This window comes from Leptodactylus fuscus, chromosome 1, assembly GCF_031893055.1.
Source record: "Leptodactylus fuscus isolate aLepFus1 chromosome 1, aLepFus1.hap2, whole genome shotgun sequence".
NCBI classification, from domain to species: domain Eukaryota; kingdom Metazoa; phylum Chordata; class Amphibia; order Anura; family Leptodactylidae; genus Leptodactylus; species Leptodactylus fuscus.
Window position 1 is genome coordinate 254255759 of NC_134265.1, and position 17735 is coordinate 254273493.

General features: G+C 42.7%; 1 protein-coding gene across 2 annotated transcripts; it reads left to right on the forward strand.

The window, feature by feature from the left end:
• Window positions 1-406: 406 nt before the first annotated feature.
• CISD2 (CDGSH iron sulfur domain 2) lies at window positions 407-8704 on the forward strand. 2 transcript variants are annotated; one of them, XR_012717380.1, is made up of 4 exons: window positions 407-572; window positions 4530-4744; window positions 7327-7617; window positions 7651-8704. XR_012717380.1 is itself a non-coding variant. In XM_075285519.1 (3 exons), the coding sequence occupies exons 1-3, from the start codon at window positions 470-472 to the stop codon at window positions 7414-7416; spliced, it is 408 nt and encodes a 135-aa protein (XP_075141620.1). In that variant the 5' UTR covers window positions 407-469; the 3' UTR covers window positions 7417-8704. The 2 variants fall into 2 exon arrangements, 1 of the variants encoding a protein (XP_075141620.1); XM_075285519.1 differs by having other exon boundaries at window positions 7327-8704.
• The last annotated feature ends 9031 nt before the right edge of the window (window positions 8705-17735 follow it).

The following is a 17735-nucleotide window of genomic DNA, read 5'->3' on the forward strand; positions in this document are numbered from 1 at the left end:
TATTAATAAAAGCTAGTCACAGCAGTATGTGGACCCCAAAATGGTGCCCAAGAAAGTACAACATGTCACGCAAAGAATAAGCCCTCACATAGCTATGTTGACAGAAAAATAAAAAAAGTGATGAAATTTGGAAAGCGGGTAGGGAAAGTATAAAATAAAGTCGCAGAGCATTAACGTAAATACTACTCAGCGTAGGCGACTCCTAGCCATTTTATCACCTCAGTCCAAAGGGCTAGAAAATTCCCTTATTGACCAAGCAGCGTTTCTCTATCAGTTTTCATAAGCACATAAGTTTTACTTGTAGCCAGCTCTCACAGCGCTACACACAGCCTCCAGGGGGCGCAGTGCGTGTGTGTGGCCGAGGAGGGAGGAGGGAGTGGGGGAAGGCGGGACACACTGAGGGGTCAGAAGCTGCTGCTTCCAGGAAGAACCCCGTCCTCCTAGTGCGGTCGTATGCAGCAGTGACGCCATGGTGCTGGAGATCATAGCCCGGGTGATCAAGGTGCAGCTTCCCGCCTATCTGAAGAAGCTGCCCGTACCTGACAGTATCGCTGGCTTTATCAGGTTAACAGGTAATAAAGGGGCGTGCAGGGCTCAGTCAGGCCTATGCATGTAGGATAGTAAAGCCTAGCCATGTCCTCTTACTGGCCGGTGACCGGCCATGCTGCCCTCATAAAGTGAATAGATAGAGCTGCTTGTCAGTGGCAGTGCCTCAGTGTGTGGCCTGAGGTAAAACTGGAGGAACGTCATAGCCAGTGAGAAACACCGTGAACTCTACTACATCTAATGGTTATGGCCCATTACAGCAGTATTATTACATTACAGTTCTAGAAAAAAATCCAGTTTATTAAATATTTTTATACATAATCGATTTGCTCAGACAACTCGTGAATGTCAGGACGTCACCAGTGGACTGGTCCTGAGAGGGTTTGTTGGGACTATTTATCACCACATTGTGTTACTTGTATACAAACCTAGAAGCTTCATAGTAGAAGAAGGCGACACGGCCCATCTAGTCAGCCCTTATGATCTTACCTTTTTTTCTTTTTAGGATAGATTGTGCTTATCCCCTTCCTGCTGCAGCCATTTTCTATTTTTTCAAGTTTTATTTTTACTCTCAGCCTTCCAAAAGCCATATATAGTTGTTTTTTTTTTGTTTTTTTCCCCTTCACAGAGCCTTAGAAGGGCTTAATTATCGCGGGACAAATGGTACTTTGCAATGGCACCATTTCATTTCTCTGGGGGACCTAGCACCATGAATATAGACCCAGCCACTAGGAGAGCGAAAAGCTGTTGGCTCCGCAGCTGGGCGATACCTCTGGCACAGACTGTGTGCTAAGCCATTTTTAACTTTGTGTCCGTAGGAGGCAGACACAACCCAACTAAGGTCTGTTTGCCTTGCATCGTTTTTCTTTTTCCTTCAGGTGCAGGGGGGACTTCAATGTGTACTCCTCACTAGTCGTACCCCCTGTTGGCGTAGCTCTCTACAAAAGAGAGCCTCGCTGGTCGCCCAGTCCTCACTTGCGGTATCGGCAGATAGATTGTGTGAGGTCCACTAAGGGGGTGACCCTGCGGCGCCTGAAGACGCCAGACAAGTGAGCATTAAAGAAGACCTTTCACATCCTCGGACACATGCGCTTTTATATACCACTAGAAAGCTGACAGAGTGCTGAATTCAGCACAGTCCGCTTTCTAGTAGTATATAAAACAGCATGTGTGCTGAATTCAGCACACTGTTGACTTTCCTGTTACGCGCCTCTGGGGAAGAACTTTCGTTGCAAGTCTTTGGACAAGTACCATCAGGGGGGTAGGGGCGTCCTTACTGCTGAGCGTCATCACTGGACGGTAAGGAACACCCCCCTCTGACAGTACAGCTCTACGCACAGTACTGTCAGGAGCGGCATTCCCAGCTACACTGTCAGTCTTATTAGGCTTACTGCTGGAGATTTAAGGAGAACCTGTCACAAAGTAGTTTTCCTCTATGGACTTTCTGCTTCCATTATACCTATAGGGATATCGCCAGCGTTTCCGTAGGTATAATTGACATGCTGCAATTTCCAAAAATTCAATGGTTTTGGAGATCTTGGCATTTTCGCTGTGGGTATTTTTCTGTGTGGGAATGGCAGGGTCAAGCAGTGCCAGACTGTCTGCACCCCTCTCTCCTTCCCTGCCCCACACCTATCAGTCAGTACAGGGTAGGGTAAGAGGATAACTCACCTGGCATACTGCAGCAACCTGCTGTTTCCATACCAACGTACCAACTAGTTTTGGGGTTTCTCCTGACAAAGTATTTATTTTGCAATAATTTTTTTATTTACTTTGCGAGGAGGTGCGCACTAAGAAGCATGGGGGGGGGGTACTATTACTCTGCTTTAAACGGCCTATAACTCCCACCCTCCCTTTTAGCCTTCCCTTTGTGGTCTGTGTCTCCCCCGTCTGTTGTATATATTTCGTGTTTTGTTCCATCGTTATTTCATTCCATTGTTATATAAGTGCCTTATTTTTCTTTTCTTGGCCTTTGTATTGTTCTTCTATGTTTGTTGAAAAATTTTCAATAAAAATTACAGTTGATAAAAAAAAAAGAAAAAAAAAAAAAAGAAGCATTAGGGGTCATTCACATGGAGTATTTTGGCACGGAAAAAAAGCCTCCTATTGACTTCAATGGGTTCCGTTTTCCGTGTGGAAAATGGAACCCATTGAATTCAGTGGGAGGCTTTTTTTTCCATGCGGATGCTGACTTGAATTCCGCATCAGAATCAGTGCACGGAAACTCCGTGTGAATATATATTTGTGTAATATAGTCACGTGGGGAAGGGGGGAGAATATTGGGAGAAACTTAGTGTGCATTCACACTTCGGATACGCTGACTGATTCTGAACGTTAAAACACGTTCAGAATCAGCGCGTATAAAGCAGATCCCATTCATTTCAATGGGAGCCGGCATACGAGCGTTCCCCATTGAAATGAATGGGCTGCTTTTTTCTCTACGAGCGCTTGCGTGTACGGCTCGGAATGAGCCGAGCGCTTATGCCATGTGAAGGGGCCCATAGAGAAAAAAGCAGCCCATTCATTTCAATGGGGAGCGCTCCCATTGAAATGAATGGGATGTGCAGTATACGCGCTGATTCTGAATATGAATGCACCCTCATGATGCAATTATATTGGCTTAATTTTTATATGATTTTCTTTTTCTGGGTTAATAAAATCCATGCGTCCAAAATTGATGTGGGGAATTGGGATAGGTGTGAGGGAGGGGGGTTATGATGTAATTGGTGGTGGTTCTTTTTTATTCATTTTGTATGATTATGCAGAATTTAAAAATTTAACCACTTCAGTACCGGGTCAATTTGTGGTCCAGGACCAGACACATTTTAGGTTTATTATGTATGTGCGGTTTTGAGGTCAGTAAAATTTTTCTCGTATGTCTTAGTCAACTAATTTTTGCGTCTTTTTTCGGGGACACATAGGGCTTTATTTTTATGTTATTTTTATTTTCAAATGTGTTTTAATTTTTTTTATATCCAGGAAAATATAAACAAAATAGGAGGGAAATTGTGTCTGGTTTTCAATTTATAATTTTTTTTTTTATTTTAATAACACAAAGTGTCACTGAAAAACTTTATAAAATAGTTTTTCCTCTCCATTACGGTAATTTTTATTTTGTATGGTGTCGTCGGGGGCGGGGCTATAACCTTTAATAACGGCTTTTTTAGCGTATTTATTTATTTTTTATTATTTTATTTACATTTTTTAAAAACTTTTTTATTATATTTTTATTTTATTTTTTTCCCAGATTGTGTCCCCATAAGGTGATAAGAGACCTTTGGGGACATCTGATCACTTTTTTTTTTTTGTACTTGAGGCTGATTTCTCCTATAACTGGGGCTGGTACATTTAACCTCAGTTACAGGAGGAATACAGACTCCTGCACACTGTATACACAGTATGCAAAGCTGATCTGAGTCCTGTAGGACCCAGCAGCTCTGGCAGGACACTGCTCCCGGCGGATCACGTGTCTGCCGGGTCAGAGGGCAGCTGATTTATGGCTGCGTCCATAGCCGTGTATACAGCGCTCATTGAGCGCTGTATACACAGCGATCGAGAAGGCAGGGGAGGTAATAAATCTGCCCTGTCTTCTCTCTAGGAGCTCCGGCTGAAGTTACAGCCGGCTCCTAGTGAAAGCAGCTACACGATCTCCGTGCAGCTGCTGTGTTCTGATGGACGTACCGGTACGTCCTGGCAGAACTAGGCAACCACTTTCCGGACGTATATAGTCTATGGGCGGTCCAGAAGTGGTTAAATAATAATAATAAAAAAAAATGGATCTGTTGTGCTGTAGCATTACAAGTAATGTAACTCCTGCACTTGCTACAGATGTCTCCTTCCTGACAGATGCCGCAAGTTTTATGATCTACCTCACTGGCTATATATAGGAATATATATGATCTTTAAGAAATATTTCTATTAGGACTGTGAAATGAACTTCAATCCAACCATGTTCATGTTCTGTATCTATATTTTTTCTCCAGTGTCAGAATGGCTGCGGTTACTGCCGTTCCTGGGTGTCCTTGCTCTGTTAGGTTACCTTGCAATTCGACCATTCCTGCCAAAGAAGAAGCAACAGAAGGACAGCTTGATCAATCTCAAAATCCAGAAGGAGAACCCAAAAGTGGTGAATGAAATTAATATTGAGGACCTGCATATTGCCAAAGCTGCTTATTGTCGATGCTGGCGCTCTAAAACGGTAAGCTGTGTCATGAAATGAATCCTGGGTGTAGATGTCTTTAGCTGTGACAATATCCAATGTAAAGTAAAAACTTACTCAGTAAAGTGTTCTTTTAACTTACCCTTTGCACATTGAAGTAGTCTACAATCTGGTCTCTGTTTCATCTTTAACAGAGTCAAACTGTTGTCTTTGAACAACAAAAGTTTAGGTTTGTTGAGGAGAGAAACACATTTTCTCGTGAGGTTCCACTTTTATACCCTTTGTGTATGCTAGGAGTTAGTAGAAAATAAAATGGGATTTTCTGCACCCACTACTGGACCAGGGTTATCACTTACATATGTATAACCTCTATACCAGTATCCCACTCTTTAGGTGCCTCCTGTTTCAGAGGACAGTGCGCAAAAATCAGAGAGGCGACCTTAGGGCACAGTTTGTGCAACCCCTCAGAAGGGGTGAGAGCAGGGTGGTCTGCACTGAGAAGTTGTTATTGGTTAAGACAGATGTGTTCTCTTTGCCATGAATAACAACACATCTGTCCCTGTATGTGTTACCACTATGCCAAGATAAACTGCATCCTGGCCTTTAATAAGTACATGGGTGGGGAGCATCAGTTTCTGGCAAATAAATTAATGAAATAGATGTGGGGTACAAATGCTTACTACACTCCTTGATAAATTTCTTAAGGGGTCTATTTACAATCAAGGTCATTAGTTTGGGGTTTTCACTGTACTGGTACTTCAGGGGCAGTGCAAATACGGAATCATGTCTGAAAACTATTTCTGAAACTTTGGGCACTATGATTGGTCCTGTGCTCCAGGAATGAAATATATGCCACACAGGAACTTTTGTAGTTTTCTTATTTAATACATGCGCTTAAAAGGGCATTTTACCTAGATTACGACCAATGGTGATTATTTAGGTCACACCCCCTTTACAGTATGTGCTGGGAAACCTCGCATATATTTAACAAAAATGGCTCATACATAATGTGAAACTTGTCCCACAGAAAGAGACCTTTTTCAGCTACAAAAAGTTATGTCAGAATTCAGTGAGGAAATTAATAAAAAAAAAAAAAAAAAAAAAAATGTTCCCACCTCTGGGACAAAACTGGCCTGTTCCTCAAGGGGTGTATGGCAGAAATGAATGGTAATAGGTGGAAAAAAGGAACAGGTTCAGTACTTGGACAAGGCATTCATGGCACTTACACTTTCTTGTTCAACCCAGAATTATGGTATGTCTGCCCTACAGTTATCTGGTGTGGTCAGCTTTTTATTCGACTCTGTGCTTTTTGGGGGCTAATCTAAATTGTTGTATGGCCAATATTACTGGAGGAAAATGTTCTCCTCTCTGAATTGGACAAATATTCTTGTGAAGTAAGTTCTATTTTAAGACTTAACTTCCTGGAAGAAAAAGTCAGCTTACCAACGAGCCTGCACCATATTGCATTGTCATCAACACATATCAGAATATGCTAATACAGTATTTGTTGTAATTAATGCTGTTCAATGGCATCTGTATGTATGTGTTTTTTTTTGTGAGTTTACGTTTTATATCTTATTGAAAAATAGTGGTGGAATTTATGAAGACTGGCATTTCAGACACCATTCCTGATCTCTTATATACCAGAGTGTAGATGTTCTTAATTCATTAAGAGGCATGTCCCTTAATAAATTTGGGAGCATTACTGTGTACCAGAAACCTAATGGGGGTTTTTCGGACCCAAATAGAATTTTCATACTGGTTACCTACCCACAAGATAGGTCATTGGTATGTGGTTTGTTGGGGTTTGACACCTGGACCCTGTACAGATAATCTGCCGGAAGCTGCTAGTGGACGGACTGCATGTGGAGTGCCGCTCCTATTCAGATGTCTCCTTTCACGGGAGCCACTGCTATGTACTGCTATTACTTGAATAGGGGTTGCGCTGCCTGTCCATAGAAGCTTTCAGCACACAGAGGTTTCTAAAACACACAATCTGTAGGGATGTCTGGCCAGTCACACTGCGACTTGTGGTCTTAATACAGACCTTGAATGAGGCTTTAAACAGCAAACTGGGATGGTCCTAACATTTTAAGGTTTAGATACAATGGCATATTGAATGACTAGATTTTAAGATTAGTTAGGGTATGTTCACTCAGCGAAACCTTTTCCACCATTTGACATCTCCGTGTGGCTTTGCACAACAAGATGTCGATGCAGTTTGGCATCCCGCTCCGAATTAGGCCCGAATGAATGGGTCTAATCAGGAGTGTGTCTCGAGCCGCAGATGCCGTAGCTGACTCAGCTGCAGAATCCACAGGAAGATAGGGCATGTCGCTTTTTGCAGGCGGATTTTGAGGCGATCCATGTCAAAATCCGCCTGCAAAAACTCTATGTGAACATACCCTTAATAGCTTGAATTTCTTTTGCCATGGGCAAATTTGCCTCTTTTTCTTAACTTTCTTATTAAATTGTGATATTCCCTAGATTGTTTATCACAGTTTTTATCAACATACACACACACGCACACACACTTAAGTATATATTTTGATTGATGCCTTGCTATATAGTGTTGCATTGGTGTTCATGAATATTTATTTATTTTCCCATTTCTTTTGCAGTTTCCTGTCTGTGATGGTTCCCACAACAAGCACAATGAGTTAACTGGAGACAACGTGGGTCCACTCATTCTCAAAAAGAAAGAAGTATAATAAATGTCAAATACTGCCAACCTTTAGGAATTAGTGACCTTTCCCAGTATACATATTTCAGTCTTGAAAATAATGTCAAGACTTGGAAGCTTGGAATGGATCCTTGGTACCTTTATTGATGGACTGTATATGGAAAATTTGTTTGCCTTTACACAAAACTGATAAACAGTGCCTTGCTTAAAAGGCAGAAACCCCAAACGTGTACATCTCATATAAGAATCCAAGCTCTGCCAGTAGAGTAGGCAGTGGCTAGATTTTCTTCACATTCTTTAGTCAATTCACATAATAACATTAGATACTCAAATGTGGGAAATAAGGAATACATGGTGTCAGGGAGCATAAACAGGCCCTAATGCTCACTGATGTTACCCATTCTTGCCTGCTGACAAGAACAAGGAACTAGTATTTCCTATGGCTTAACACTGTAAAGTAAAGAACCTTAGTTCTCTGTATTGTCTGCTTTCAGTTCTGCTCAGGGCAGAGATATCAGGATTTTGTATTGTAGTTTACAGCAGCAAGCAATGGTAAATGTATACCAATCCCATACCATTCAAGGAGGTAACAAGGACGTTTAAATGTGGACCATGGTTCCTAGTGGTCAGCAATAGCGTCCAATTTCCCCTCTCATATTTGTGTGTGTAATGAGAAATAATTTTTGGTTTAACTGTTATCATATAGAGGGACTATTCATTAAAGGGATATGCCATGAAGCGTATTTATCCTCTATCCATAGGATCGAGGAAAAATTCCTGATCGGTAGGAGTCTGACCACTGGGGCCACCATCTGCTCATTTAGCCTGACAGCTCAGTGTCTGGTGGAGGACAACACTCTCATTCATTTCATTGGGAAAGGCGGAGAGTTCTTTAGCACTCCCATTGAAGTGAATGTGAGTGTCGTCCCCACCAAACACGCCATACTGTAGGCAGGCTGAATGGACCTCCCCCATTTTCAGGACTAGTGGGATCTCAACAGTCAGACCCCTACCAATCACTTATTCTATCGATAGCGAATAAATATTTTTTTTTGTGGCATAACCCCTTTAACTCTAGTGCAGCGGATCCTATTTTTCAAGGATTTCAGAAGAGTTGTCTGGTTGTAGACGTCACCACCATCTATTTTGGACCAGCTTTTGTGAAAGTGCAGTATGAATAAATGGGGTTAAATTCTGCTAAATGCATTGTGATATCATGCATTAATATGTAGTTTGAGGTCTGGTGTTTGTCTTATGTAAATATAATTGTCATCTTTTTATATTATAGACTTAAAAATAAACACCACTATAAAGTATTGTATAGCTTTACAGCGTTTTCTTTACAATAAACAAAGTTTTTATAAGGCTGCCTCCTCTGATAAACAAATAGTTTGTGATAGAATAAAAGATGCTGACCTGTGGGTCGCTGCTCCTTTGGGGGTCGAACGAACATTTCACATATTTTCGATGCTCTTAGGAACTGAGACACCACGCCCAACCGTCCTGGATTCCGGGTCATGTTCCGCGGTCCCAGTCGGCGTGAGGTATGTCCCAGATTCAAATAATCTGTGTCCAGAGAGGATGGAGGGGGCATTAAACTGGGAACAACTGGAAGGAGACATTAAACTTAGGGGTAGCTGGAGGGGGACATTAAACTGGGAGAAGTTGGACATTAATGTCCTCCTCCAGCTGCCCCAGTTTAATGTCCCCCTCTAGTTGCCCCCAGTTTAACTGGGGCAGCTGGAGGGGGAAAATTAAACTATGAATTATAATTACTTGGTAAATGTAAAATCATGTACTTTAAAAAAAAAAAAATTGATAACAATGAAAATACATCCTACATCATATCAGATATTTAAATCACAATTCATAACAGAAGTAGAGATGAGCGAATTGTATTCGAAACTGCAGTTTGGAATACCTCACTCCGTAAGAATGAATGGGAGAGGCCAGCTGGCGCTTAATCCCTTGCAGTTCACCCACTCCCATTCATTCCTATGGGAGCGAGGTATTCGAAACTAGAGTTTCGAATAGTATTTGCTCATTCTAAATAGAAGCAATATTATAGTAATGAAGTAGCAACAAAATTAATTTTATATTTGGGGGGGTCACCACAACACGAGGAACTGTATTAAAGGGTCGCATCAATAGTAAGGTTGAGAACCACTGCTTTAACCCTTTCCTGACATCCGCTGTACTAGTACAGCACATGTCGGGTGTGTAACTATGGCGGCTGCCTTGGAGCCGGGTGTATACTGCGTTACACAGTAGACAACCGGCGCTAATGTCTCAGATCGGTCCCCGGACCGATCGGAGGAATGAACTCTTCCAGCACCTCGGTCAAAGCTGACCGAGGCGCCATTCTCCCGGCGGCATGTGGGAGCCGCCATTTTCTTGGTGATTGCTGGCACCCGGAGTAAGCTCCGGCGCCGACGTCCTGTTACTATGACAGCCGGGAGCCTTGTGAAGGCTATGCCTATGCATCACTGTACTGTACACGGAAGTATAAAAAAGTTGTGGGTGTCGGAATATGGCGACTTTTAGAAAAAAAAAAACATTTTTAACACAGTTTTGGATTCTTTTTAAGGGGTTAAAATGTAAATAAAACCATATAAATTAGGTATCCCCGGAATTGTACCGAAACACAGAATACAGGGGACATGTCATTTTGGCTGCACAGTGAACGCCGTAAAACCGAAGCCCATAAGAAATTCGCAGAAATGCATTTTTTCTTCAAATCCACCCCATTCTGAATTTTTGTTCCAGCTTCCCAGTACATTTATACAGATTAATTAATGGTGGCATCATGAAGAAAAATTTGTCCCGCAAAAATTAAGACCTCAAATGGCTCTGGGAGCGGGGAAATAAAAAAGTTATGGGGTTTAAAAGGAAGGGAGTGAAAAACAAAAAAACGAAAATCAAAAAATGCCATCAGCGGGAAGGGGTTAAAGGAACACAGAGGACTTTTCTCTTTGCCAGTTTCAATATAGAATACGGGATTTTCTCCTTCTTTTGGTTCTAATTTGATTTATACAAAAACAATGTGACTCAGTTTAGTCAAAAACTTTAAGCCCTGATTTAAAGAGGAACTTTCGCTACCTCCACCAGTTCAAGTTCTTTACGTCTTTTAATAGGTGCTGCTCCACTTATTCAGCACTGTTGGAATTTTTTTCTCTAGCCTCCAACATTCCTGAGCAGAAAGTACAGGTAGATTTGATGCATGACTTCCCCTTCCTTCTTGTCTCTGGCCCAAGCATCAAACTAAGTCAGATCAACACCAGGTCAAGGAACAGAGAGGAAGCAGGCAGTCACTATAGGGCAGTGAGTATTGACTGAATGTGGCCTTTCCAGTATGGCGTGAGCCCATTGAGCCTTAGCATTCCTGATACTGAGCACAATCACTTAGGAGAACAGTGGTCAACAAGGGGATGGTTTTAAAGAGGACCTTTCACCATATCTGGGCACAGGCAGTGTTATATACTGCCAGAAAGCTGACAGTGCACTGAATTCAGCGCACTGTCGGCTTTCCCGATCCGTGCCCGGTGTAAAGAGCTATCGGTCCCGGTACCGTAGAGCTTTACAGTCAGAAGGGCGTTTCTGACCATTAGCCAGAGACGTCCTTCTGCCTCGCGGCGCCTATCGCGCTGTGCTGTGGAGCCGGGAGGAACGCCCCCTCCCTCTCCTGATAATGCTAGTCTACGGACAAGCTGTGTGAGCAGAGGGAGGGGGCGTTCCTCCCGGCTCCACAGCACAGCGCGATAGGCGCCGCGAGGCAGAAGGACGTTCCTGGCTAATGGTCAGAAACGCCCTTCTGACCATAGTAGAGCTACGGTACCGGCACCGTAAGCTCTTCACACCGGGCACAGATCGGGAAAGCCGACAGTGCGCTGAATTCAGCGCACTGTCAGCTTTCTGGCAGTATATAGAACTGCCTGTGCCCAAAAGTGGTGAAAGGTCCTCTTTAACTGTGAACCCACCCCTTGTGTACACTCCTGATGTAGTTTGGTTATTCATCTGAGTGTGTGCTTTGTAATAGTAAATTCCTATTATGGTGAATTTACACGGAGGAAAATGGTGAGGAATTTGGTGTGGAATTTCAGCGCTGAACAAAAAGCCTCTCATTGACTTCAATGCAAGTAGAAAAAAAGAACCCATTGAAATCAATGGGAGGTTTTTTTTTTAGACGGTGAAATACCACTCCAAATTCCTCACCATTTTCCTCTGTGTGAATGGACCCTTACAGTGACAGTGGAATTGTTGGTTGAATGTGGCTTTGGTGAGACAACACCTTTTAAAGCTTCACAGCTTTGGTCAAAAGAGGGACATTCATTATGTCTAGTTCAGAATAAATGCTACAGACAGGAACAAGATGGCTTTTCTTTTGGCTTCTTTCACATGGCCTTTTAAAACCAACAAGCCCATTTCTTGCTTGTGCTCTGATAGACCAAGTGTATACAAAATTGCATGGCAGAGTTGCTGTCCTGGCAAACTATTATTAGACCAAGTTCAACAGATGTAACTAAAATTCTGTATTTCAACCTTTCCTTTGACAGCAACCACTGGGAGAGTATTATCTGCCTCCAATGACAGGAAACCCATAAATCCTTTTGGACTTCCTATTACCCTCGCCTTCCTTGGTGGAAGGAGGCCTATATAGAGCAATGCTCAATTTTTAGACCTTCTAGACTGCAAGAGCCCCCAGGCAACCAGGAGGGGAGTGTATGCCTGGACATAGCAGGCCGGTTGTACTCCTACTTTAGGCCACTTAAGTGTAATTGACATGTTTATTCTGTGTTTTCCATCTTCTGTTTTTCTAAGGGGATGCTAGTACTTTTTAGTCCCTAAGTTAAGTACCCCTAAAGAAAAAGGAAAATAGCATATGAGGAACTAAAGCTAACAGCATTGAATGCTCGGGAAGGTTGGAAGCTAGAGAAAATATTACAACTGTGCCAAATTCAGTGAGCCTTTCAATTTATGTAAAGAGTTGGATTTCTTGGAGGTGATGAAAGGTTCTTTAGCCATAAGAGCTACTCTGAATTTAGAGGAAGGTAAAAAAACTAAACGTAGATTCATTCTTTTCAGAAGAGATTAATAGAAAAGCTGATGGTTTTCTCAAAAATTCCTAGAGTGTAGCTATGGCGTCCTTTAAATCTAATATTGCTGTCACCTATATGGCTAGGACTTTGCCTCTATGGTTAGAAGAGTATCATCTAAGGAGTGAGGTACTTACAGAAGAGACACTTGCATTTATCCCTACTTTCAGAAAGGCAACACAATTTTTTCCCCATAAGAACAGAGGTCAGCAGGTCATTGTCAAAAAAACATGTTTCCAGGGTGTATAGACTCAGATGGAGAAATGGTGGTCTTCAATTCCAAAGCTGGTCCTCTGGCCTTGTATCCTCAGTTAGTGGGGAGAAATGTGAGGATCCTTTCTAACACAATAGCGGTTGCCCACGTAAACAATGGGGGGGGGGACTAGATCACAAACACCTCTCTATAGCCCACAGCACATTTCAGGTGACAGAGGAGAATCTCTTATCTGAAAGGATGCTACAATTAGGTAGCAGACCATCTAAGAAGGGTCAAGACAAATCGAACAGAATGGTGCTTAAATGGGATAATCTTAAGATAGACATAGTCTGTAGGTTTTGTTCCAAATGCAGGACAATCCCATAGCAATAGATGCTCCAGTGATTGCCATTGGACTCTGGCAGATGCTTTTCCTTCAATAGCTCTATTGTCCAGAGGCCCTAAAATAAATTTGAGAGAGCAAGATAAAGGTAATCCTAATAGCCCCATTTTGGCCCCCTCCATCCCTAAGAGCGGCCTGCAAGTGCTTGTTCACAGCGCAGGCTGAGAGTCATCTACGGACACTGGCAGGCGGGGCTGCCGCAGCCCCAGCCTGCCAGTGTCCAGAGATAACTCTCAGCCTGCGCTGTGAAGAAGCAGACACCGGGGATGCCTGGCTGCATCCCACGATCAACCCATACGTCCATCGCGATCGACCAGTAGATCGCGATCGACGTATTGGGCACCCCTGATCTAGTCCAAAGTCACTTCCTTATTGATCAGGACAAGCACAGAAAAAGTCCACAGTGGAGTGTGGGGACACACAAGAGCATTATATTATGGAACACAGTATAATGCCAAATTACTATCCCCCATGCAGTATAAAGCTCCATTAGTGCGCTTCATGCAGTATAATGCTCCATTAGTGCGCTTCATGCAGTATAATGCTCCATTAGTGCGCTTCGTGCAGTATAATGCTCCATTAGTGCGCTTCATGCAGTATAATGCTCCATTAGTGCGCTTCGTGCAGTATAATGCTCCATTAGTGTGCTTTGTGCAGTATAATGCTCCATTAGTGCGTTTCGTGCAGTATAATGCTCCATTAGTGTGCTTTGTGCAGTATAATGCTCCATTAGTGCGCTTCATGCAGTATAATGCTCCATTAGTGCGCTTCATGCAGTATAATGCTCCATTAGTGCGCTTCATGCAGTATAATGCTCCATTAGCGCGCTTCATGCAGTATAATGCTCCATTAGCGCGCTTCATGCAGTATAATGCTCCATTAGCGCGCTTCATGCAGTATAATGCTCCATTAGCGCGCTTCATGCAGTATAATGCTCCATTAGCGCGCTTCATGCAGTATAATGCTCCATTAGTGTGCTTCATGCAGTATAATGCTCCATTAGTGCGCTTCATGCAGTATAATGCTCCATTAGTGTGCTTCATGCAGTATAATGCTCCATTAGCGCGCTTCATGCAGTATAATGCTCCATTAGCGCGCTTCATGCAGTATAATGCTCCATTAGTGCGCTTCATGCAGTATAATTCTCCATTATACTGTGTAGAGGCAGTAATAACACATTATATCATATGGTGGACACTTACCAGACTTCTTGTTAATTTGCCCCTTGTCAGCAGCCAGAGCAGACTGATAACCCACCTTTATCTTACATAGCATATCTGTAAAGATAGATTCACATCTGTAGGAGACTCCACCACAGATTCTGCCTAAAAAAAGTCCTGCAAGGAGGTATTTCTGTATAAAACCGACTGACACCTGGTATGTGGTTTGTGGGTGTCTTTGGGTAACTGGTTTTTAAGCAGACAGGCTTTCCATCTTTTGGGTCTGCATGAGCTAGCATTAGTGACTTCAATCGTGCTACTACATTTGTTCGCCAGATAAGGTTAAAGTAATATGAAACTTTTTTTTTTTTTAATTCAACAAGTTTTATTGAATTTTTTGAAAATATAAGACATACAAGTGCAAAAGTAACATTAAGAAGCGTGGGTAAACAGAACACAAAAAGAGAAAATCAAAACAATGTCGTAGAGTTAATATATGGGTAATATATGAACTTGTGTATCATCCAGTAACCGCAGCAATGCGTAACTTCACAGGAATGAGGGGGGTACTATAGCGGGTACTGAAAGGAGGGAGGGTGAATAAGAGGCCTACTAAGAGTGGAGACGTGGGCCCCGCAAGGGTCCCATCGGATTTTCCAAGTGAGGGGGGGGGGTAAGAAAAGGCAGATGAGAGATGGCTATAGGAGGGGGAAGGAGAAGGAAAGGCACATGGGGGGGGAGGGTGTGGTGAGAACACATAAGCGAGAAAGGGTAAAGAGAGAGGAGAGCAGGCAGACAAGGAGAAAGAAGGGGGAGATGGGAGGAGAGAGAGAGGTCGAAGGTTATACCGTAGAGCAGGGGTAGGGAACATACGGCTCTCCAGCTGTTGCAAAACTACAACTCCCAGCATGCACACTTGCTCTGCTGTTCTTGGAACTCCCATGGAAGTGAATGGAGCATGTTGGGAGTTGTAGTTTCACAGCAGCTGGAGAGCCGAAGGTTCCCTACCCCTGCCGTAGAGAAAGGAAGGAAGGAGAAAGCCAGAGATTCACCCAAGACTATGACCCAAACACAGGAAGAAAAGAGGGGGGGGGGGGGCGAGATCAAGTCGAGCGATCCAGCCATGGTGTCCAGATTTGAAGGAACTTGTCATGAGACCTGTTGGACCAACTGTAATATGAAACATTTTGTCCTGGGGTGCGTACATGCTTTCCTGGATTCACTGTATATGTGTTATTTTGAGATGAGCAGCAATCCATATTATAGGCTAAATTGTGTCATATCTCCCACTCCTATAAAACTCTATGTCTGGGCTGTTTCATTGCCAAGAATTATAAATTCATCTGTCCGGAGAGTTCTCATGTTAATCTTAGTATAAAATGTGGCCTATAAGGAGGGAATATTCCCAGATCACTTTACTGACTCTAATACCTTAACCTGGAAAAGAGCCAGGCCGCCCACAGGCCCTTCTAAACCAAGACTATAAATTCTAGCAAATCCTCTCAAACAGACTCTAAACAATTGTTCTAGACTTGATTCATCCTGCACAGTTGGGATGGTATACCAGGAACCCTCTTGTCCTAAACCCTCCTGCATAGTTTAAATGCCTAAGGTTAAAGCCACACATTGCGGAAACTCAGGGAGAAGGGGGACAGCCTTGTACAGTCCCAGCAAAGTGAATGAGATTTTACTTAATATCATTCACGCATTGTGAGAAAAATGAGTTTTATAGCATGTGGAAAACACGAATATACAAGTGTATTTTTTCCGCTGTCATTTTAAGTTACGTTTGTACAAAAAGTGTGGCGTTATCCTGGCCCTGAGTGCATGAAACCCCAGCTGACAAAAATTTGGAGCTCCTTTCTAATTTCACTAATTATATACAGATATTACCACTACGCTCAGTGTCAATGGGAATAATACATACCATACACATTGGAACTGCAACACCTAGAAGGACAAGATATTTTCCACCTTTGTGATTTATGGTAATGACTTCAAATGGCTCATATATATCTGACACCACAAAAAGGCTATAGAAATCTTCTGAATATATATATATTTTTAACTTTGATGCAAGGCCCAGCTGCAAGGTATTGTACAGAGTTTTCAATATTTATCCTGAGCAGTTTTTGTTAAAAAGACTTTAAAAATCCTTAGAAAAAGGAGTTTTCACTATGTTTGATATGAAAGAAAACATTTGCCTGGTACTAATGCAGTAATGGAAGGCACGGCAGCAACAAGAGACGCAGCATCTTGTCATGTGCGATAAGCATTAAACAGGAAGGCACCAAAAACAACATTTTTGAAAAACTGACACAAGGAAGTCCCGTCATGCCATATTTCTCAATTTATATTTTCCTCTGGCTTATGACTCTTGTCACCAGCTTGTCTGTGTTCCTGTCTGTCTAAAGACTATGAAATAAAAGCTGATACAAACATCTGGCTCCATGCTTAACTTACACTAATATATATTTATATATATATATATATATATATATATATATATATATATATATATACTCACCGGCCACTTTATTAGGTACACCTGTCCAACGGCTCGTTAACACTTAATTTCTAATCAGCCAATCACATGGCGGCAACTCAGTGCATTTAGGCATGTAGATATGGTCAAGACAATCTCCTGCAGTTCAAACCGAGCATCAGTATGGGGAAGAAAGGTGATTTGAGTGCCTTTGAACGTGGCATGGTTGTTGGTGCCAGAAGGGCTGGTCTGAGTATTTCAGAAACTGCTGATCTACTGGGATTTTCACGCACAACCATCTCTAGGGTTTACAGAGAATGGTCCGAAAAAGAAAAAACATCCAGTGAGCAGTAGTTCTGTGGGCGGAAATGCGTTGTTGATGCCAGAGGTCAGAGGAGAATGGCCAGACTGGTTCGAGCTGATAGAAAGGCAACAGAGACTCAAATAGCCACCCGTTACAACCAAGGTAGCCAGAAGAGCATCTCTGAACGCACAGTACATCGAACTTTGAGGCAGATGGGCTACAGCAGCAGAAGACCAGCAGAAGACCACACCGGGTGCCACTCCTTTCAGCTAAGAACAGGAAACTGAGGCTACAATTTGCACAAGCTCATCGAAATTGGACAATTGAGGATTGGAAAAACGTTGCCTGGTCTGATGAGTCTCGATTTCTGCTGCGACATTCGGATGGTAGGGTCAGAATTTGGCGTCAACAACATGAAAGCATGGATCCATCCTGCCTTGTATCAACGGTTCAGGCTGGTGGTGGTGGTGTCATGGTGTGGGGAATATTTTCTTGGCACTCTTTGGGCCCCTTGGTACCAATTGAGCATCGTTGCAACGCCAAAGCCTACCTGAGTATTGTTGCTGACCATGTCCATCCCTTTATGACCACAATGTACCCAACATCTGATGGCTACTTTCAGCAGGATAATGCGCCATGTCATAAAGCTGGAATCATCTCAGACTGGTTTCTTGAACATGACAATGAGTTCACTGTACTCCAATGG

Bases quoted from the DNA above. Each gene is read 5' to 3' on its own strand.
- CISD2 (XM_075285519.1), top strand. From the start codon at position 470: ATGGTGCTGGAGATCATAGCCCGGGTGATCAAGGTGCAGCTTCCCGCC. The intron at 573-4,529 runs GTAATAAAGGGG...TTTTTTCTCCAG, and splicing joins TGGCTTTATCAGGTTAACAG to TGTCAGAATGGCTGCGGTTA. The intron at 4,745-7,326 runs GTAAGCTGTGTC...TTTCTTTTGCAG, and splicing joins GATGCTGGCGCTCTAAAACG to TTTCCTGTCTGTGATGGTTC.